The sequence below is a fragment of the Salmo trutta genome, chromosome 7, assembly GCF_901001165.1.
Source record: "Salmo trutta chromosome 7, fSalTru1.1, whole genome shotgun sequence".
NCBI classification, from domain to species: domain Eukaryota; kingdom Metazoa; phylum Chordata; class Actinopteri; order Salmoniformes; family Salmonidae; genus Salmo; species Salmo trutta.
In genome coordinates, this window is record NC_042963.1 from 7784400 (window position 1) to 7806837 (window position 22438).

Consider the following 22438-nt stretch of genomic DNA (forward strand, 5'->3'; position numbering starts at 1 on the left):
GATATGGAGGAATACTTCAGATGGTGACTATTTGAAGGAGTTTCATGGATGATACAATAATTATTTGAGCAGTGGACTGAAGGCAGAGGGCAAAGCTTTCATCGCTCAAAAACGCTGCCTTATGGCTATCAGGCTGGCACGGGGCGCACACACACTCATGCACGCAGTGGAGTGAGCCATCATCCACATTATGCACATCCATTGACTCCTAAAGCTTTGTGTGTGCTGCCTCATTAGGTCTTCAGTGACACACAGAGCCCACACCAGGCCTCTCTCACCAGCCCCTCTCCCTCACTCACTCTTCATCTCGACACACACACATACACCACGCGCTAACACTAAAAGGAGACTGCTCAGGCACTGCCCTAGGGAATACTCCTCAGACATTACTAGTGGAGCGCAGCACAGACATACATCACTATAGGCTGATGGCTGGGCCATCACAGGAAGAGTACAGGTCTGGCCTCAGTATAAAGGGTTATTCTCACGATGTCACTGAAGAGCATGCATGGAATAGCACTTAAAACATCACAGGAGGACAGAAGGCATCTTAAACATCACTCATGCATTAAGGGTAACATATGACTTCAAGTTGAAGACAGCAGCACTACCGTTGGGAACGTGGCTCTGATAGTAGGCGCTGATTTACCAGTGAGAGGTCAGGTCTGCGCCAGAGTAGAGGAGAAGTAACATGACTAGTGCTGTACTGTGACATCACTTCAGGGTTAAAGGGATCAGCCGGGACGCCTTTCCGCCCCGCTGCTCATCTGGGTTCATGCTCGGGGCGATAGCTCGCTAACTTCCTTGAAATGAATAAGTAAGAATTATGAATGAGATGCATCATTAGCTGGGCTCCCCCGAGGGCACTTAGTTTCAGGTGAGTGGCTGTACCCTGGGCCTGGCTGGGAGGGGGTTCATCATGCACACACAGCCATCGGGGGTGGGGGGTGTGGACCTTTACATTGGTGTGCAAAGAATATGAGAGGGTTTGTGTTGAGAGTGGGCGCTACAGATCATCTTTACACTGTAGCCATGCCAGTTAAGCAGTCTGCTGCTATTTCTATTTGATTTGGAGTATTTTACACTATTATCTCGTGTGCATCATGCAGTGTCCTGCCATATGGCCCTATAGCCCTATGTAGCCCTATGGGGCGGTCCCCCTCCCCACTCTTTCCCAGTGCTCAACAGGCAGGGCTCCATTCACACAGCTTGGTACGGAGAGAGAAGGGGGACAAACCTTGCAGATGGGCAGGTTCTCCTACAGGCCGTCCGACAGGCAAGGTGGGTGGAAAGAGAAGGCAGGGTGACAGTTAGTCAGTAGGTCCATGATTAGATGGGTGTTAGGGGGGGTTCATACATGGGGGGTTATGGTGGGGCAGCGACTACCGTAACATGCACCGGATACTCTCTCTGTATCATTCAATGTGATAAACCAACTCACTCCTCTCTGTTTACCTAAGACCCGGACTAATATCCAGTCACAGCTCATGTCCGAAGCAAATAAATATGATGGAAATACCCATGAAGAAACTCATGAGCATCAGTCATAAGGCTACAGCGCTGGTTGGATCCAGAGTTGGGTTTTTCAGGCTGTGGCCTTGCTGAGGGGAGAAACTCTAGTAGATGCTTTAATGCGTGTCTCCATTATACTGATCTCTTCCACTGGTACAGTTACTGGAATGGGGAGGGGGGGAGCGACGGGAGGAGGGGGAGAAAGAGGGGAGGGGGTAGAGGAAAAGAGGGGGGGGTACAGCTAAATCTACCAATAAAAGAAGATGAAAGTCAGGTTAAACACAATATGCTAATTGAAATGTGTTGGCTGATTAAGGCGATTGAAAGGAGAGTGGGCGTGCTGTGAGTTCTGGGCGCCGGTGATTAGTGCGGCATTAGTGTCTGCATGCTTTTCCTCAGGACGTGGTGGAGAGAGCAGAGCCGTGTGTGTGTCGATGTGTGTGTAAAGGAGAGAGCGAGAAGGGGTGGGGGAGAGGCCATGCGTGTGAGATGGGAGAGCTCCTCAGCCTGTCCTGAAGTATGTCTGCCCACGCGCACAGACATGCACAAAATGGCGCGCCGCTCGCATATTCTGGCCAAATATCATTCTGGCCAAGTAGCAGTAGTACCGTACAAATATTTGTATCAGCTACCATGAGTTTGTACAACAGAAGGGTGCTAAAAACAGCTGGGTATCGACAACCACAATACAGACTCTCTCTTTACCTTATTTGTTGCTGTAGGTTGGGTTGCTAAGGCAGTCTCTGCTCGCTCTGAATTCCCTTTTCACTCTTCCTCTCCTTCACTTCTCTCCCCGCTCCCTCACTTCTCTCCTCTCTTTGTGTGTTGGTGTCTCTCAGGACCACACTGGCCTTTTTTTCACAGGCTTTATTGTTTTCCGCTGTGCAGCTGCAAAGCATGGAGGAGCCCCCTGCAGGTGTGATTGTGTGGTAACGCTCTGCCCCCCCCCCCCTGCCAGCAAGGGGGGGGGGGGGGTGGCGCGCTGGGCCCATTGCCCCGCTGAGCCCTGCCAAACCCGGGTTAAAATTACGCTCTGAACGCATAGAGCACTGTGATTAACCACACAGGTGGGACCCCCAGTTGAGGGCCCAGGGGGTGGCCCCACTGTGGTGTACAGCACCCCCTCAACAACCCCCCACCCTCCCCGAACCTTACACCCCTCTAGCCTATAAATAGGGAAGATGCAGAACCACTGAACTGTATGCAGTTTCCAAGAACAACCCTTCCATCCCTATTCCCCGTCATTCTGAGGAAAACAAAATGGCGTCGACACTGCTGTGAGAGCTTTTGTCTTAAATGTAAAGGCTTCACCACATCATACGAAATAGTCATTTGTAGTCATGCCTGATTGCCTGTAGTTAAATAGCTATGTCTTCATGGACATTTAGAGGCTCTTAAAATCCAAACCTCAATCCCCACATTAGTCCTCACTAATGACTTCAATCTGTTCTTTAAATATTCTATCGTTCTCTACTCTGTTCTTTAAATATTCTATCGTTCTCTACTCTGTTCTTTAAATATTCTATCGTTCTCTACTCTGTTCTTTAAATATTCTATCGTTCTCTACTCTGTTCTTTAAATATTCTATCGTTCTCTACTCTGTTCTTTTCTCCTTTACGTCAGAATTTCCCAGCTTTCCCTCTTTCAGCAGCCACCTTTCTAATATATTGTCATCTCTCCTCTGTCTGTCTTGCTCGTGGTATCCCTCCATCTGGGGGAAAGGAAATGAACGTGATCTGGCCCTCTGACACTCTCTCTCCCTGGGAAATGAGGGGCTCTGGTCCGACACTCCTATTGTTCAGCATGTGGCCCCTCACTCCCTCTCTCTGTCTGCTTCCCCCTGGAAGGACTGGACTATTATTATTGCGATTATCTCCATCGTGCGCATGCACGCAGACATGGGCATCAGTCACAGCCCACACGGCAGGCACGCCGCAGGGATTTACAACACAATAGCAGAACACTGGGGTGTCCCCACTGGCAGGTTATCACCCCGGGCCAAAATGGCTTCTCTCTCTCCTCTGCTCTCCATCTGAGGGTGAGAGATGAGATGTAGAGTAGTTGGCTGTTTGGCTTTGGGAGTGTGTAGAAATGTATCTTGGGCGGAGAGTGTAAATAGTGTACACAAAATAGCAGTTGGTGGGTGTTAGTATACTGTAGGATGTACTTATTGGAAAAGTGTAAACATATGTCAAATGTATTATTTAGGACTCCCAAGTTGTTTATTCCTATCATGAAACATGGTTTTAGGAAGAAAATGGGCACTTACTTTAATGATCAAATACACTGTTGAAGAGGATTCGAGTACTAAGGAATTACTGTATTAACACATTCATGTTGAAGAGGATTCGAGTACTAAGGAATTACTGTATTAACACATTCATGTTGAAGAGGATTCGAGTACTAAGGAATTACTGTATTAACACATTCATGTTGAAGAGGATTCGAGTACTAAGGAATTACTGTATTAACACATTCATGTTGAAGAGGATTCGAGTACTAAGGAATTACTGTATTAACACATTCATGTTGAAGAGGATTCGAGTACTAAGGAATTACTGTATTAACACATTCATGTTGAAGAGGATTCGAGTACTAAGGAATTACTGTTTTAACACATTCATGTTGAAGAGGATTCGAGTACTAAGGAATTACTGTATTAACACATTCATGTTGAAGAGGATTCGAGTACTAAGGAATTACTGTATTAACACATTCATGTTGAAGAGGATTCGAGTACTAAGGAATTACTGTATTAACACATTCATGTTGAAGAGATTAAGAGGAAAAGGTACAAGTCTTTAATAACAGAGAGCAGTTTCCCTTCTCTCTCTCCCTCTCCCTCTCTCTCTCTCTCTCTCTCTCTCTCTGTTCATCCCATTATATCTGATTTAGTCTGACAGGGTTTTTAGGAGGCCATGGGTACACCCTACACTGCTTTACCCTGTGAGCAGTTAGTGCAGCTTTGGGGGACTCTATCACATTACTGGATTAGATTATACAGTTGGAGGTCTCTCTGCCTCCCTTCAAATCACCTGTCCTCCAGGACAGAGCAAAACGCTGGCACAGCCATGAGGAAAGCTGTATAATCACATTCCAGTCTCCCGAGCTCTCAGAGCAAGAGGCGTCACTGCAGTACCTGGTTCGAATCCAGGCTGCATCACATCCGGCCGTGATTGGGAGTCCCATAGGGCAGCGCACAATTGGCCCAGCGTAGTCCGGGGTAGGCCGTCATTGTAAATAAGAATTTCTTCTTAACTGACTTGTTCTTAACTGACTTGTTCTTAACTGACTTGTTCTTAACTGACTTGTCTAGTTAAATAAATAAATAACCTCACAGCGGAGAAACGCTTGACAGGTCAATGACTTAGATACTGAGTGACATGCTGATAGGCCAATGTGATGGGGGGGATCTTTAACAAGGTGAGGGAGGCCGTAGGTAAACAGGTTTATCTGTGTGTTTGTTGTGAGTGTACGTGTCGTGTATGTGCATAACAGAATAATACTTCTGCTAGCGTAATCACACGTGACAGTGTGGGCTGTCTGAGCCGTGTTGTTAGGCAGTCTCCTCTCCGCCCAGCCGTGGTGCGTCTACATTAAACAATCTGAGAAATAGGAATGGACGGGCAGTGGTGGAAATACACCCGGAGAAGGCCTCGCGTATGGCAGTTGCCTGGCTCACCACTCAGATTCATTAAAAACACCAGGTTTTTACACCCCCCTTTTCTCCATGTAATCAAGGACTTTTCCGTGCCTGCTCCTCCACTTCTCCCCGTCTCATCGATTACCCTCCGCCCTCAAACTTGGCCAGCAACAGGAAAATAAATCAGCAGCTAGTGAGGATGCACGCATAACAAGCCATCTGAGGGAAGCATCAACTTCAGCTAAACACATCAGTTCACAGAGTTTTGCTAACCACACATGTACCTCTTCATTCTACAATAACTGTGTCCCAACCTTTCCACACAGACAGTTCCAGATGTAGTTGCACAAATCCCCCCCCCCCCACACACACACACACACACACACACACACACACACACACGAGTGTACTCGCACAGGAAGGAGATAGGAGCCGCATTGAGCAGATGTTGGAGCTTTCAGGAGGTAAACTGATTGAGATGCAGTGTCACCTTGTTAATGATCACCCAAGACAACACTGGGAGGGGAGAGCGGGGGTATGATCACACCTTCACAAATGTCACTGTGGATAACAGGGCTGGGTAGGTGAGGTGTCTGCAGTGCACATCTTCACTGTGCAAATGTGAAGAGAGCAGGGATGTACAATTGGGAGGTGTGTGTGTGTGTGTGTGTGTGTGTGTGTGTGAGAATGTGTGTGTGTGTGAGACTGTGTGTGTGTGTGTGTGTGTGTGTGTGTGTGTGTGTGTGACTGTGCAGGTATCTCAGTTACATCAGGGGGATTTGTTATGAGAGGGGCCGAGATAGTATATATGACAAAAGATACCCACTCAAGCTCAACCACAACACACACATCTCTCTACCACACACAGACCTGTGACGGCAGATGAACATTAATAACATTTATGGAAATGTAAGGTGAATGTCTGAACACCAGCGAAGTAGCGGAGAGGAAGAAATGAAGTCGACATGATTATCACTGCTGACAAATGTGTCGACAAGGTCAGCCGCACCGCCGGCGCTTTATCATTAGTGATGTGACGCACAGACAACACACACTGAAGACCTCTTGTTCTAGATACCTCTCTGCCACAATGGGGATGAAGACTGTATCCATCACCTTACAAACTGTAAACAATGGAGTACAATGAAGAATACCTTCACTGTTGCTACTGTTCTAGCTAACAAACTAATGTATAACATAGAATGTGTGTACAAGGTAAAAATCCCAACATGTTTCAGGACATTGTAGGTTGGAAATGCCTAGTGAGAACTAAGACTTGCGCATTCTGAAGGGTTTCTATAAGGAGAAAAGAGGGTAAAATATCAAAGCTCAGGGATAACCTCAGCAGTCGTATATCAAAGCTCGGGGATAACCTCAGCAGTCGTATATCAAAGCTCGGGGATAACCTCAGCAGTCGTATATCAAAGCTCGGGGATAACCTCAGCAGTCGTATATCAAAGCTCAGGGATAACCTCAGCAGTCCTATATCAAAGCTCAGGGATAACCTCAGCAGTCGTATATCAAAGCTCAGGGATAACCTCAGCAGTCGTATATCAAAGCTCAGGGATAACCTCAGCAGTCGTATATCAAAGCTCAGGTATAACCTCAGCAGTCCTATATCAAAGCTCAGGGATAACCTCAGCAGTCATATATCAAAGCTCAGGGATAACCTCAGCAGTCATATATCAAAGCTCAGGGATAACCTCAGCAGTCATATATCAAAGCTCAGGGATAACCTCAGCAGTCGTATATCAAAGCTCTGGGATAACCTCAGCAGTCATATATCAAAGCTCAGGGATAACCTCAGCAGTCATATATCAAAGCTCAGGGATAACCTCAGCAGTCATATATCAAAACTCAGGGATAACCTCAGCAGTCGTATATCAAAGCTCAGGGATAACCTCAGCAGTCATATATCAAAGCTCAGGGATAACCTCAGCAGTCATATATCAAAGCTCAGGGATAACCTCAGCAGTCATATATCAAAGCTCAGGGATAACCTCAGCAGTCATATATCAAAGCTCAGGGATAACCTCAGCAGTCATATATCAAAGCTCAGGGATAACCTCAGCAGTCATATATCAAAGCTCAGGGATAACCTCAGCAGTCATATATCAAAGCTCAGGGATAACCTCAGCAGTCCTATATCAAAGCTCAGGGATAACCTCAGCAGTCCTATATCAAAGCTCAGGGATAACCTCAGCAGTCATATATCAAAGCTCAGGGATAACCTCAGCAGTCGTATATCAAAGCCGACAGATAGCGTAGCTTTTTAATGATTGTTTCGTAATCTGCCCAAGAAAGAGAGGAGTGAGAGGGAGAGCAGAAAACTCCTCCTCTGTGATCTCTCCTCAATTTTCTCACCACAGACGCCTCGCCAGATAAAGGTAAAGACACTGCTCTTTTTCACTGTTGAAAAAACGTCATCCATCTTTGAAGAGGGGTTCGAAAGAAATGAAATAATAACATTATTGAAAATAATCTGCCTCAATTCCATAATTAATCTCCAGTTTTTCAGAAAATTCCGATGTTAATTAACCCAAAATTCCCTCCATGGCGGCTGAGAGAGACGAGCGTTCAGCCTGCCCCCCTTCAAGCCCCCCCCTATCTCTCCCCATTGCGGTACAGTCTTTTAGGGGGAGAGAGCGCTCTGAAAGGAGAGAATTCTCAGGGTGGAGGGCTGAAGGTGGAGATGGGGGAGGAGAGAGAGCATGGGGACATGGATGGGATGGGCCTTCAGCCCTCAGAGAGGAGAGGAAAATGAACACCGTGTGATGGGAAGTAAGAGAGAAAGAAAACTGGACTGGTGAATGAATCCAGTGGGGAGAAGCTCTGTTCCTAGCCAGACTGGGCTGGGCTAGGCAGCAAGCCTGTACACTATAGCTGTGGTTCTGTTCTGTACCAGCTCTCTCTCTCTCTCTCCAGACAACTACTGCAGGACTCAGGAGGACCCACGCACTGAAAATACATCAACCGGCACAACTCCGATATCAGCTGTCAGGCCTGGAGAAGGCTGGGGAGTCGCTGCGGCTCTCAGTGTTCTGCCGTTTGTTCTCCCAAATTACTCACAGGCCAAGCTTGTTAATCTACACTACAGTACACTGCGGCAGCAATTATTAGTTACAGAATAACAACACAGACGGAGGAAGCCCGTAAAAAACTACAGAGGAACTTTTCAGTTGAGCACACATACCTCTGTGCTGCATCAGAGCCTGTTAACCTGACTTGCCTCCAGATAGCATGTGTTGGGAAATGTCATCCACCTGGTGGGAATCAGGGGGGAGTCTGTCTGGCATCTTTGGGCTGCTTCTAAGGTCTCGCTAACTTTGTGGAGACCTATTTACAACATATTATTACAATGATATGCATACTGTGGGTGAGGTAATATGCCGCCCTTATGTGATCGTCCCTGCCTCCTAACTCTCCACTGTGTCCTCTACGTCCAGGTGTGGAGGTCAGTGCGCGGTGGTGAACACACAAGGTTAGCAGTGGGTGGCCAATCAGACCATACAAAGGAAATGCTCTACAGTGCCATTTATTTTTATACTGCAGAGGAACATTGTTGGTTATTCACCATATGACTGATTCATAAATGACTAAACTGAACCTGCTATTTACCGAAACCTTAGCATTTTTATATATTGTACGTAGATTTCAATGTTACTGGTAGAGCAGAGAAAAAAAACACTTAATCCTTATAATGTCCTAGAGAGTGCACACATGTTGAAGAGAGCGAGAGAGCGAGAGAGAGAGCGAGAGAGAGCGAGAGAGAGCGAGAGAGAGCGAGAGAGAGCGAGAGAGAGCGAGAGAGAGAGAGAGAGAGAGAGAGAGAGAGAAACACACAATGAGGGCTATTGCCTGGGAGAAATTCCAGTGATGAGGAGGAAAAAGGGAGAGCAAGAAAAGGAAATGTTTGTTGCCCTTTTACTGTACACCACGGCCTGCAGTCACAGCCCTGGTCGCATAGTGAAGAGTTAACGGAGCAGTCAGACCTGCAGCCGCGGCCTCAGCTGCGCAGTCAAGTGTTAAACAATGGAACAGCTGTCGAGTGCGGCAGCTCCAGAAATAGAGCTGTTCATTTCACCTGTCTGTCTCACACCTGTGTGCTGTGCAGGCTGGGGAGAGAGAGGGCGAGGGCTAGGCCAAACAGAAGGCTGTGGAGCCAGAGGAAACTGAAAGGAGAGACGGGCACAGAGATAACAAACACACACGCGTAAACACACAAACAGGAAATGACTAGGCTGACTCACCAATCATGTGATTGGCTACGTGGATCTGGATCTCCCGTTCTGTCTCGAAGGTCATTTGGCATTTGATGCACTGGTACGTCTTCTTCTGCAATGCAACAGACAATCATTTTAGAGATGGAATCAAACTGCTCATTCACTCACACACACACACACACAATACAAAAAGGGTGTACGGGGGGGGGGGGGGGGTTAGTTGGAGGTTTCTCCTTGCTGTTACACTCAGCTGAAACAAAAGCGGAGGTAAAGATTGAGCGTCCCAGGGACCTCACTGTCAATATCTAGTAGAGCGAACAGGCCACACAATGCCTCAGCAGGGCCGAGCTGCAGGCCCCGCCAGGCCCAAATGAAACGCAGCCATGAATTCACACATCTAACTGAGCACAACTTCTTACTGACACGCTAGCCACTGGGAACTGACACACTGCTAGAAAATACCGTTAAAATGCTTATGGTATTGTATGAGGGAAATCTTTTAAAAGCTAGGCTATTTTTGCACCCATGATAAGTATAAGTGGGAACAACATGGCGTCAAATGACAAAATAAAAATGACATTAAAATCTTTAGATTTCAGATCACACAAAAAGGATTAGGAATGAGTGAATACAATGACGTTCTAATGCATTCATTAGATTCGTCTAAATGCAGGGCCATTAAACTTTTTGTTGGGTTGGTAATAACTGCAGAGGACCATGTTGGTTATTCACCATATGACTGATTCATAAATTACTAAACTGAACCTGCTATTTACCGAAACCTAAGCATTTTCATATATTGTACGTAGATTTCAATGTAAATCAATGTGCTGATCAAGCCATAGCGGAGGAAAACATTATAAGTGTGTTCTTACTTTAGGGACAGAAGATGCATCCGTCACCTTCTTGGCCCCGCTGTTCTCCGGGCTCATCTCGGGGTGGTCCACCTGAACGTGGCTCTCCAGGTCCTCCAGGGTCTCAAACTTCACAGCACACTCGGGGCATCGCAGCCCAACTGCAGCCTTCTCTCCCCCGGCCTCCTGGGGCGTGGTGCCCCCGCTGGGAGACTGGCCGTTGGTAGCCCGGTTCATACAGCCAGCACAGAGCCCATAGGGCAGCCCGTTCACATCCAGCTTCACCAGATCCTGCTTGTTCTTGAACTCCTTGAGGCACAGGGCACACTTGTAGTGCTTGTGTTGCTGCAGCTGGCCATTGGGGGAGGAGGAGGCTGAGCCGCCCCCGCCTCCGCTGCCCCCACCGGCTGAGAGCTTCTGCATGTGGAAGGTGCCGTGGATCTTGAGCTCCAGGGTGGAGGTGACCGTCTGCATGCACACCACACAGCGGAAGCCCGTCAGAGAGTTCCTCAGGTCCGGGTGCATCTGGCAGTGCTCTATGAAATCCTCCTCGCTCTGCAGGGGCATCTTACAGATGCGGCACGTGCCCGTGTCCAGGCTCTTGCTGTGAGTGACCTTGTGTTCGGTGAGTGTGAGCAGGGAAGGGAAGCGCTCTCCACAGATAGGGCACATGTAGTGCTTGGCGGGACCACGGTGGGTCTGGGCATGCTCCCTCAGACCGTTCTCAGAGAAGAAGGTCCGTGAGCACACGTTGCACTTGTGGTTTCCCTTGATAAAGTCGGCCTTCTTCTTGCGGGAGCTAGCGTCGTCGTCCCCGGGCTGGATGTTGTGGTCCCTCAGTCGGTGGTTTTGCAGAAGACTCTCCATAGTGTAGGCCGCTCCACAGATGTCACAGGCGTACATGGGCTCTGAATTGTCCAGCTCCTCCTCCCCTCCGCTGGCCTCATGGCTGTTGGCTACATCCTGACTCGTGTTCTTTAGCAGCATGTTCTGCAGGTCAGCCTGCTCCGTGGCCACTGTCGATCTTTCGCTTCCTCCCCCACGCTTGGAGCTCTGGGTTACACCGTTGGGTGTGCCGTTCTGGCTTCCCCCATTCCCGGTGCCGTTCCCCCCATCAAAGACACAGTGCTTCTCCCTCAGGTGCCTTTCCAACAGAACGATGGCGTGGAAGGCCTTGCCACAGAAGCGGCAGTTGAACTTCTTACTGTGGGTGGTGATGTGGCACTGCAGCTCCACCTCTGTGCAGAACGTCTCCCCACAGAAGATGCACTTACGGGCCTTGCTGGTGACACCGGGGCCGGTGGGGTGCCCCAGGTGGCTGTGTTTAACATGCAGCTCAAGGTCACTCTCCTTCCGGAAGTCCCAGGTGCAGGCTGTGCAGCGGAACATCTTCTTCTCGTTGCTGTGCTTGACAGCCAGGTGGACCTGGATGGACACCTTGGAGTCAAACACCTCCTGGCACAGCGTACAGTGGTACAGCACAAAGGTGTGCATGTCCAGCAGGTGCTTCTGCAGATCATCCACTGAGGAGAACTGCTTATCACAGCTCTCACAGACGTACTGGGTGGACGTGGTGGTGTAGTGGACCGTCAGGTGCTGCAGCAGAGACTCCTGGGAGTCGAAGTCCTCTTTGTTGCACTGCGGGCAGGACTGCCTCCTCAGCAGCATCTCCAGGTGGGACTTGAGATGGGCTTGAAAGCCCTCAAAGCTGCTGAAGCGCAGGTCACACTGGTTGCAGGGGTAGTCTCCATTGGACCCTGCCGTGGTGGAGTCCCCAGCCAGCCTATGGCGTTTGGGGGAGGAGATCTCCACATCAGAGGAGGCGGGGCTGAGTTCCGCCACCTTTGCTTGCCGCTTGTTATTAGCCAGTGGGATGTTCTTGTGGTTCTCCTTGATGTGCTTGGTGAGCTTGAGCAGGGAGCCGAAGATGGGCGAGTTGGTGCAGTAAGGGCAGGAGTAGACCTCCATGAAGGACTGGGAGGGCTGCAGGACAGGAGACTCCATCTTGGGCATGCCTCCTCCACTGCAGTGGGTCTGCTGGATGTGCTCTGTGAGAGAGGACTCCGTGAGGAAGCCCATGGAGCACTGGTTGCAGAAGAAGGCGTGGTTGCCCTCCAGGGTGGTGGAGCCTGCGACCATTCCTCCAGGCAGGCAGTGGGACACACGGATGTGCTCCTGCAGGGTGTTGATGTCTGCAAACATGTCTGGGCAGTAGTTGCAGTGAAAGGCCGACACGTTGGTGAACTGAAGCAGGGGGAAGGCCGCTGAGGCGCCTCCGCTGCCTCTGTGGGCTTTGCGGATGTGTTCGTTGAGGTTGTAAAGCGTGGGCAGGGTGTCCAGGCACAGCTGGCAGGTATGGTTCTGCTGGGGCTTGTCTGCATGGATGGTCTTCAGATGAATCTCTAGAACGGCCAGGCTGTTGAAGTCTCTCTTGGAGCAGTAGGGGCAGCTGTAGGTCACCTTGGCTGTCCAGTGACCCCCGTCATCATGGTCAGAGTTCGGGGCCAGCTTGCGCCGGCTCTGGATGGGCTTCAGGGTGGAGTCTGGGGTGGAGCCCCTCTCCAGAGAGGCGCTGGAGTCTGGGGTGGCGCTGCTCATGGATGCCACGCTGCCCAGCACAGGGTCAGGGCTGGGACTGTGATTACTGGAGTCGGGCTGCCGGTGGCTGTCCATGTGGCAGTAGACATCCTCCACAGAGGGGAACTGCTCTGAGCACACGGGACACTTGTGTTTGTGGTTAGCGTGGGACGTCTCGATATGGGAGAGCAGCAGGCCCTCATCGCTGAAGATCTCGGGGCAGTGGATGCACTGCAGGTCGGAGCGGTCAGACAGCTGGGGGTGGCGGGTCACTACATGCTTCTCCAGCTCGTCTGTCTGGCTGAAGGTCTCCTCACAGTAGTCACACATGTACAGGTCCTGGTCCATCTCCCCTCCACTGCCAGCATTGCTGCCACGCTTCCCCCCTTCCTTTTCAGCACGCAGGGCCAGGTGCTCCTTGTTCTTCCTGTGGGCCTGCATGTGGCTCTGCAGAGAGGACGTGGAGGAGAAGCCTCTCTTGCACACGCTGCACTTAAAGGGCTTGCTGGAGCTGTGGGTCTTCAGGTGGATCTTGAGATGGTCGCTGCGGGAGAAAGCCGCCTCACATTCCTGGCAACTGTACTTCTTGTCTCCGGTGTGGAGCTTGACGTGGCGATCGCGGCTGCGCTTATGCTTGAACAGGCGGCTGCAGAAGGTGCACTTGAAGGGCAGCTTGTCGCTGTGGATCTGCTCATGGCGCTTCAGGTAGCTGAGGCGGCTGAAAGACTTGTCGCAGAACTGGCAGGGGTAGGGCAGCCCCGCGCCCCCTTCCTCCTCCCCTGTGCCCATACCCAGATCGCTGCAGCCGTCCCCCAGCATCTGTGACGGTGACGCCACGTCTTTGCTGGAGGGAGAGGACCCTACCCAGGAGAGCCCAGGGTCATCATCACCATCTGCAATGCAAAACACAGACAGAATTAAAATGTTAGAGAGGAGATTTTTAAAAAAATCTAAAACTGAATAGAATTAAAGACAGTCCCACAAGATTTAAGAAATAAGGACAAATTGTATTTTCTCTCTCTTCATCCTCCCTAAGCAAACATCCCCCACCCCTCTAGAATTACATCTGCCTTATCATATATTGTCATTATGGGGACAAGATTAAAATACCGAAAACCGATTAGAAGACGCTCAAATAGTGAGGGTATATTCTTATATGACAATATGAATGAAATAAAACACGGGATTCTGCATGCTTTTCTCCAGTTTGGTGCTGACACAAGGGAAAGTCTATTAATGCATACATAATATAAATATACACAAAGAGCATATATTAACTCTGTCCTGCTTTGTGCAGTCTGAGGGGGCCTGCCACAGCCCTCACGTCATCTATTTAGCATCTAAACTAGAGCCCTCTGAAAGAGAGGAGAAACGCTCATGACTTATTGAGCAGGAATGCTGCAAGCCTGGAGTCCCACTGTGGCTCAGACAAACCCAGAATTCTCCAGCTCAGCCTGTTTGCTTTATTTGACTAAGTTTCACACTCTGCTCTAAATGTGTGAGGAGAGAAGCCTCTGGTAGTCATCATCACACATAACCAAATGTTTACAATAAGTAAACAGCCTCCCGCATTTCCCCTCTCCACACATACATCTTATAAAACACGCTTTTTACATGAAACTAGTCTGTAGCTGGAGGGCACGTGACTCAATCTGCATCTCATTTGTATTTTGGCTGACAATCACACTCAAACAGGTAAACTGTTCTCTCAGCAAAATTAGGCTTTAAAACAAAGTATTAACAACATTCTTTATCTTAGAGAGAAAAGTCATTTGCTACTTAACTCTGTAAGCAACTATGAATATTTTCCCCTTCCCACTATCCACTCCTACAGTATGTGTTACACAGAAGGTATGCACTGTAGATTTGGTGGAAAATAGATGAATGTGATGAAATCGATCCACTCGAAAATGTAGATGCTGTGCAGAGCAAATAAAAAAACTGCAGGGTTTTGTGGGTCATTTTGTTGTAAAAACATGAATTATGAATTTAGCTTGGAGCTAGGAAAGAAACCTCTGCTCTAAAAGACTGTAAAATAGAAATATTACATGGAAGCTAAAGGCAACAGGAGAGAGATGCCATCCAGCAGCAACAATCAGGAGAGTAATATTACAGGACGAGGGCAAATGAATAAATAAGTATGAACGAGATCAAGGAAATGGACAAAGCTGGAAAGAAAAGATGTTGGGAAATATCTTTGAGAATTTGTACAGAGACAGGGGAAGCAGGAGAAACTAACAATTACAGCCTATTTATATGCTACAGATCAAACCAGTAACACGCTGTTTTGTTGAGTACATAAATCCTAACATGAATGCTATTTTGAGCCCAAAACGGAGCACCACCTGCATTGTCTGTGTGTGTGTGCATGCTTACATCTGTGCTCGTGCGTGAGTGTGTGATGTATTTATGTGTGGGTAAGTATGTAAGCGTGATTGAGGGGGGAACAACTCTGTTTCTCAGATTACAGTTAAGGCCTGTACCCCACTGTCTACACAGCTGGGGTGTCTGGACATCCCCTCCCTATTGTAGCCATTCCCCCCAGTCCTCCTCTCATGCCTTTGTGTCCGTGTCAGGATAAGAGTCATCCTGACACAAGTTAAACCCCGGCAACACAGGAGTGAGAGAGGGCCTCGGCGGCCCGAATAAAGAGAGGGGATGAAAAGCCCAAAAGGGCCTTAACTGGGGAGAATTCTTTGGCTGCACAATGAAAGCGTGGCCCCTGACAGGCTGGTCTCTGATGTGAGCCGAGTGGAGGTGAGAGAGCAGAGGGGAGAGCCGCTCACGACTGACAGGTACGCCGTCCTGCCGAGCCCCAGCCATGTACTGCACCACATCACACCACATACAAAGGAACACTTGCTTGAGCATGAAGAAGAAGAAAGAAATAAAATGAGTGATAATAAGTAGAGGAGTGGGAGGGAGAAAGAATGGCGAGGGAAGAAGAGAAGGAAAAAAAACTCCTGGCACATGTGGTCATTCTGACGAATTCTAAATCTATTAATGCTAATGCAATCCCTCTGACTGCAACAGAATGTGAGAAATCACTTTTGAGAAAGGAGATTATAGTCATTAAATAGCCTTAATCCTCAGAAGTGTGGCTGTCGGAAAATGGAAGATCACATGGCTTTTAGAGGGCTTTTGTCATCGGTCCGCCGGGGGACTTGGCAAGAGCACTAAACAGGGTAAGAAATTTCAATGAAAAGTTAAATTAGAAAAGAAACAGAAAATAAAGAGGGGGAAAGGCGAGGGGGAAGCCGAGAGAAAAGCGAGAAAAGACTGGAATAGGCACGTAAACACATGCTGCTCCCATGTCTCCTCACTCCAGCGTTCCCAAGCTCACCCCTGATGGCTTCTCTGTCTTTATCTCGCTCTCCCCGTCCGCTCCACCCTCCGTCCGCCCACGTCTTTCATGTTGTTACTCATTACTGAATTAACAGGCTACAGTCATGGCTGCCCCTGGCGCTGGCCTTCACCTCCGCTGCCATGGCCCAGGTGGAGGGGTGGGGCCAGGCAGGGAGGAGGGAGGGCCTGGCAGATGGAGACACTGCAGTCCAGAGGAAGAACGGCCATCCTGCCTCCAATCAGGGCCCAGTAATTGGAACTGGCCAAACAAAACACATGGCCACAGACGAAGGCCCCAACTGAGCTCTACCTGAGCACGAGCATAGTGGTAGTGGATGTATGGAGCAGGGATGGCCACTTTGGTCTGAGTTTCAAGAGGACGCCCCATGCTGCCCCACCCCCCACCTCGCTCCATCCAGACTGGGCCGGCCTGATGACGCCTGTCCCCTCTCTAATAGGCTGGCCAGCCAGCCGGCATGCCGAGGCCGGAGCGTGGAGGAAGCGCGGTAATGAAGACATGCCCAGCCTGGCGTCCCCAGCTCTAGCCTGCTCTTCCCCTCATCAGACACGAGGACAGAGGTCTGTCTCCCCGTGTCCCCCATCCCAAAACCATGCCATCCCTGAGAAGACGCTGTGGCAGTGTATCCTCTGAAGTGCAATGGAAACACAGCCCCAGAAAGCAAAAAGCCAGGCTGTTCATTAGAGCAGGACGGCCTCCCCCTGTTTCCACATGATGTCCACAACACTGACTGGCAGACAGCGACTGACTAACGCCTTCCTTCATGTCCAAACAATGTGATCATTAATAATCTGTTCTAGCAACTGTACTGCCACTAAACCTGCTTCATATGCATACGGAGATAATCTGCAGTGTCAACGTGGTCCTCGTGGGGGGGTGGCAAACAGCCAGCTTGACTGGGCTGACATCGCTCTGCTGAGACTTGATTAAAAGCAGGGGGTCTGTTTCTATCCTATTGTAGAAAACAGTCGTCTGTAGTCACTCAGGCCTTGGACATCCGTGGTGTGTCTGTTATTTTTGCTGTACACATCATTTCAATACCACACAACATGGTCTGGACTAGGACAAAAACAAAGTGGGTGACCATTGAATCAATATTTATGGATGATCAATAGTCGTAATGGGCCATAGCTGCTCCCACCCCCCAGTGGGTCAGAGACTAGACAACAGGAATCAGGTAACAAGACCGGCCCTACTGAGGGAGCAGTGGGTAATGTAGAAGGTCTTCTCTAATACGACTACTGAACAGTATGTGTGTATGTTTATCATATGGGCTCACCTCGTCACATTCCCCTGCCCTCCACTCACACGCCTCCTCCCTAATTAACATTTCCACCTTTCAGTCTGGCTCCCTGCCCAAACTTCCACCAAGCCCCCTGCCTGGCTCCCAACCCCACCCCCTTGGCCCCCTTCCCATGGCCCCAGGCAGCAGAGGCGCACCGTAGGGGGCAGAAAAACAACTTCCACCCAGGTCTCTGACAGGGCAGCGCAGCATGCAGGCCAGACAAGCCTGGAGCAACGGACAAGCCGACAGGGGGAATGGAACTTTCAAGAGGAGAACCTCTCCCCATTTTCCAGCTCCTTCCGTCCTTCCTTCTCCCCTCTTCCTTCCTCCCACTATCAATCCATTGTTTCCAAACTTTTCCAGGGTAAAACTGTCAACATAAATCTTGTGGTATACTATGCAATAACTCATTCCTCAGTCAAATACTGTATCACAACACACACCGTGACTTCTGATGGGGTCTGAAGCCATGTGGGGTTGTTGTTGACCATCAACATGTTTAATCTCCCTCTTTCGCAAACGTACACACATTTATCTCCCTAGGCCTAGTCTGTCTCTAGAGGTCTTCAGTCCACTGCTGTCCCTCAGACCCATGGGAGGCAGTCTGTCAGGGACCTGAGTACTGGAGGACACACACAGGGTGGGTGAAGTCAGAGCGGACGCAGTCTGTCAGGGGCCTGAGTCCTGGAGGACACAGTCACACGCTGCCCACAGCCCATATGGAGCAGTTGGCGCCCAAAAGTGCCCAAGCAGCCGGCCACATTCCCAGGGCAGAAGGTGAGGGGCAGGGGTGTCGGGGTGAGGGGGGCATGGGGCATGGGGCGACAACAGCTGACAGGCCTCTCCTCTCTTCACCACCCAAGAGACATCCAGGTGACAGGAGGGGAACTGGGACAAACATGGGTGAGGTTGACCATTATATGAGTCACTCAGTCCTATAGAGACAACCTTGAACCACTAAGGACCTCCATCACAGTGCATTCTGAAAGTATTCAGACCCCTTGACTTTTCTCACATTTTATGTTACAGCCTTATTCTAAAATGTATTACAGATTTTTTATTCTTATCAATCTACACACAATAACCTATAACGACAAACAAAAAAACGTAGAAATATTTGCTAAATTTTAAATAAAAACAGAAATACCTTAATTACATAAGTATTCAGACCCTCTGCTATGAGACTTGAAATTGTACTCAGGTCCATCCTGTTTCCATGATCATCCATGAGATGTTTCTATAACTTGATTAGAGTCCACCTGTGCTAAATTCAATTGATTGGACATGATTTGGAAAGTCTGTCTATATAAGGTCCCACAGTTGACAGTGCATGTCAGAGCAAAAACCAAGCCATAAGGTCGAAGGAATTGTCTGTAGAGCTCCGAGACAGGATTGTGTCGAGGCACAGATCTGGGGAAGGGTACCAAAACATTTCTGCAGCATTGAAGGTCCTCAAGAACACAGTGGCCTCCATCATTCTTAAATGGAAGTAGTTTGGAACCACCAAGACTCTTCCTAGAGCTGGCCGCCCGGCCAAACTGAGCAATCGTGGGAGAAGGGCCTTGGTCAGGGAGGTGACCAAGAACCCGATGGTCACTTCGACAGAGCTCCAGAGTTCCTCTGTGGAGATGGGAGAACCTTCCAGAAGGAAGGTCTCTGCAGCACTCCACCAATCAGTTACTTATGGTAGTGGCCAGACGGAAGCCACTCCTCAGTAAAAAGCACGACAGCCCGCTTGGAGTTTGCCAAAAGGCAAGTAAAGGACTCTCAGACCATGAGAAACAAGATTCTCTGGTCTGATGAAACCATGATTGAACTCTTTGGCCTGAATGCCAAGCTTCACGTCTGGAGGAAACCTGGCACCATCCCTACGGTGAAGCATGGTGGTGGCAGCATCATGCTGTGGGGATGTTTCTCAGCGGCAGAGACTGGGAAAATAGTCAGGATCGAGGGAAAGATGAACGGAGCAAAGTATGGAGAGATCCTTGACGAAAGCCTGCTCTACAGTGCGCAGGACCTCAGACTGGGTGAAGGTTCACCTTCCATCAGGACAACAACACTAAGAACACTGCCAAGACAACGCAGGAGTGGCTTCGGGGCAAGTTTCTGAATGTCCTTGAGTGACCCAACCAAAGCCCGGATTGAACCCAATCGAACATCCATGTAGAGACCTGAAAATAGCTGTGCAGCGACGTTCCCCATCCAACCTGACAGCGCTTGAGAAGATCTGCAGAGAAGAATGGAAGAACTGCCTAAATACAGGTGTGCCAAGCTTGTAGCCCCATACAGAAGAAGACTCGAGGCTGTAATCGCTGCCAAAGGTGCTTTGACAAAGTACTGAGTAAAGGGTCTGAATACTATGTAAATGTGATATAAAAACCAGTTTTTGCTTTGTCATTATGAGGTATTGTGTGTAGATTGATGAGGGGGAAAAAACAATTTAATCCATTTTAGAATAAGGCTGTAACCTAACAAAATATGGAAAAAGTCAAGGGGTCTAAATACTTTCCGAATGCACCGTATGCCAAACAAAAACCATTGACTGCAAAGTTTAACAAACCATACAACTCTATGCACAAGGACTACTTCTAAGAATTTACACTGAAAATGGACGTTTGGTAACTGAATCTCGGTACAATCTCACTCAATTCTTTACGCATACAGATTTTCAGAAAACTTTCAGAAACTGTTAAATATCTGCTCTGAATTAAGATTAAACGATGTCTGCCGGAAGGAATGGGGTGTCAGCAATTTTTTGGGGGGGCGGGAGTTATTGAACTACATTAAGTGAAGCAGATTTACACCGGGTGACATTACTACATAACTAGAAAGTAACGTCCAATAAAACTCATAGAATTGTGAATGTGCTTCGAGAGAGAGAGACCGACCGTGATTGGTTAAGATGAGTTTGACTCGAGTCTTGGTCGGTCTGTGAGAGCTGCAGGAGCCAGCACTGTTAAACAGCTGCAGATTAATTACATGTGAAGTGTACCAAAACAAGCCTTGCTACAGAGGCCATGTGGAGGAAGATGGCAGGCATCTGGTTCCTCTTTCTCCCCCTCTCCCCCTACTCCATCCTGCACTCTCTACCTCTACTTCTCTCCCTCTACTCTCTCTCTGCCCATCGCTTCTTCTCGTCCCTCTCCAAGCTTGCCTCTCTCTCGCTCTACCTCGCGCTCTGCCTCAGTCCCTCTCCCTTGCCTGTGTCAGTGGTATAGAGGTGTATGAGTAACAGTTTAGTTCCCTCTGTCAATGGGAAACTGTTGTGTGATCCATGGATGAAATCAACACCACAAACCTTCAACAGACCCTGCTTTGCTCAACCGCTATGGTTTCACCTGCCACCATAGCTGCACAACAACATCATCTGTAACAGTCAGCCCTTCGTCAGTCTCCGGCTACGGTGCTCTTGTTCTCTGTGATCTGAGCATCCTCTCTTTCCCTGGGCTTTAGGCAGACCCCACCGGAGCGTTTTCTCCATCGTTCAGCCCTCAACCTCTCCCCTATGATCAAACGCATCCGTTCTCTCACAGCTCACCAGGTCCTCTCGTTGCACGTAACCCTCTTCCCTCTCTCCTGACTATACTCCAGGGCTTTTCAATAGGCTGTGACTCAGGTCTTATGACACTGTTCTGTTCTGTTCTGTTGGGTTATGAGTCAGACACTGTGTTGGTCTCTGTGCTGTGACTAAGGTGTATGCTGAGGATTTTCTAGGTTAGAGCCGTTCTCTCAGCATCATTCAACAGAGCTCAATCAAACCTAAACCTCATTGTTAAAAATAGCCGGCATCGCCGGCGGCAGGTTCAGAATAGGAGGAGTTTAGTGGCGGGGTTAGCGTGTGTACTCAGAGGGAGGGGCCTTGGGATAGAGGAGTTACCAGGAGACATCACTTACGTAATGTAACTATCTGTGGTATGACAGCCATGTCCACTCAGTAATCTAACAAGAGACATACGGTCCTTTAGTAAACACAAATGGAGTATGAAACAAACAGCCCTTTACATACTGTCCAGGCCTGGCTAAGAACACCAAAACAAAATCTGCTTCAGAAAATCAGCTACCCCAACAACTAGAGACATTGCCACCTAGAGTCTGCCTGGGAGAATACAAGTCAGTGGATGGGGCCAAAATGCTTCCACAGTATTACTGCCCCAAACATGCATCCATATAGCCACTGGATGAGATGGGGGAAAGACCTTACACCACTACACTGTGTCTGTCAAATAACAAATAGACAGACAAAATGTTGTGAGAGACTACAACCAGACTAACGTACTCTCTGTACCTCTACCAGTGGAGCAGAGCCAGTTTCCCTGTTCCTCTGAGGTTACCCATGTTTGTAGACCCCCCACCCCCACCCTGGTGAAGTAGGGCCTGTAAATAAGTCATGCAGGCAGCTGGAGCTGGGCGGAAGCAGTAGGCTGAGCTCTGTGGTTTCAGATGGGGAGATGGAGGCAGAGAGGCAGGCAGCAGCAGCCTGGGCTGAGAGATGGGGGTTAGGACTGGGGCTCCTGGGAGGCTTGGGGCCCAGGAGACCCCCAGCACAGGCAAAGAGAGGCGGGTACCTTCTGCCTACTGTGACACCCTAGGAGCCCCCCGGCCTCTCTGGGGAGGAGCGGCACTGAGAGGAACACGTGGACCTGCCATTAGTGACACACTGAGGGAGTAGAGCACAGACGGTGAGCAGGAACCACACACACACACACACTGACAGAGAAACACACACTGGCAGAGACACACTGGCAGAGACACACACACACTGGCAGAGACACACACACTAGCAGAGACACACACTAGCAGAGACACACACACACACACTGGCAGAGACACACACTGGCAGAGACACACACACACACAGGCAGAGCCACTCACACACACTGGCAGAGCCACTCACACACACTGGCAGAGCCACTCACACACACTGGCAGAGCCACTCAAACACACACACACACACTGGCAGAGCGACTCACACACACACAC

At 49.2% G+C, this 22438-nt stretch overlaps 1 protein-coding gene across 3 annotated transcripts in view; it reads right to left on the reverse strand.

Moving 5' to 3' along the window:
• Window positions 1-22438, reverse strand: part of znf423 (zinc finger protein 423) — a 140927-nt gene that overhangs the window by 55530 nt on the left and 62959 nt on the right. For 2 of the 3 annotated variants that reach the window (XM_029757786.1, XM_029757785.1), the window contains exons 4-6: window positions 10254-13702; window positions 9406-9490; window positions 1238-1258 (exon numbers count right to left, since the gene is read on the reverse strand). In XM_029757786.1, the coding sequence (XP_029613646.1) occupies window positions 1238-1258; window positions 9406-9490; window positions 10254-13702 (3555 nt within the window). The remainder of the gene's footprint in view (window positions 1-1237; window positions 1259-9405; window positions 9491-10253; window positions 13703-22438) is intronic. The other variant, XM_029757787.1, reaches the window with a different exon arrangement.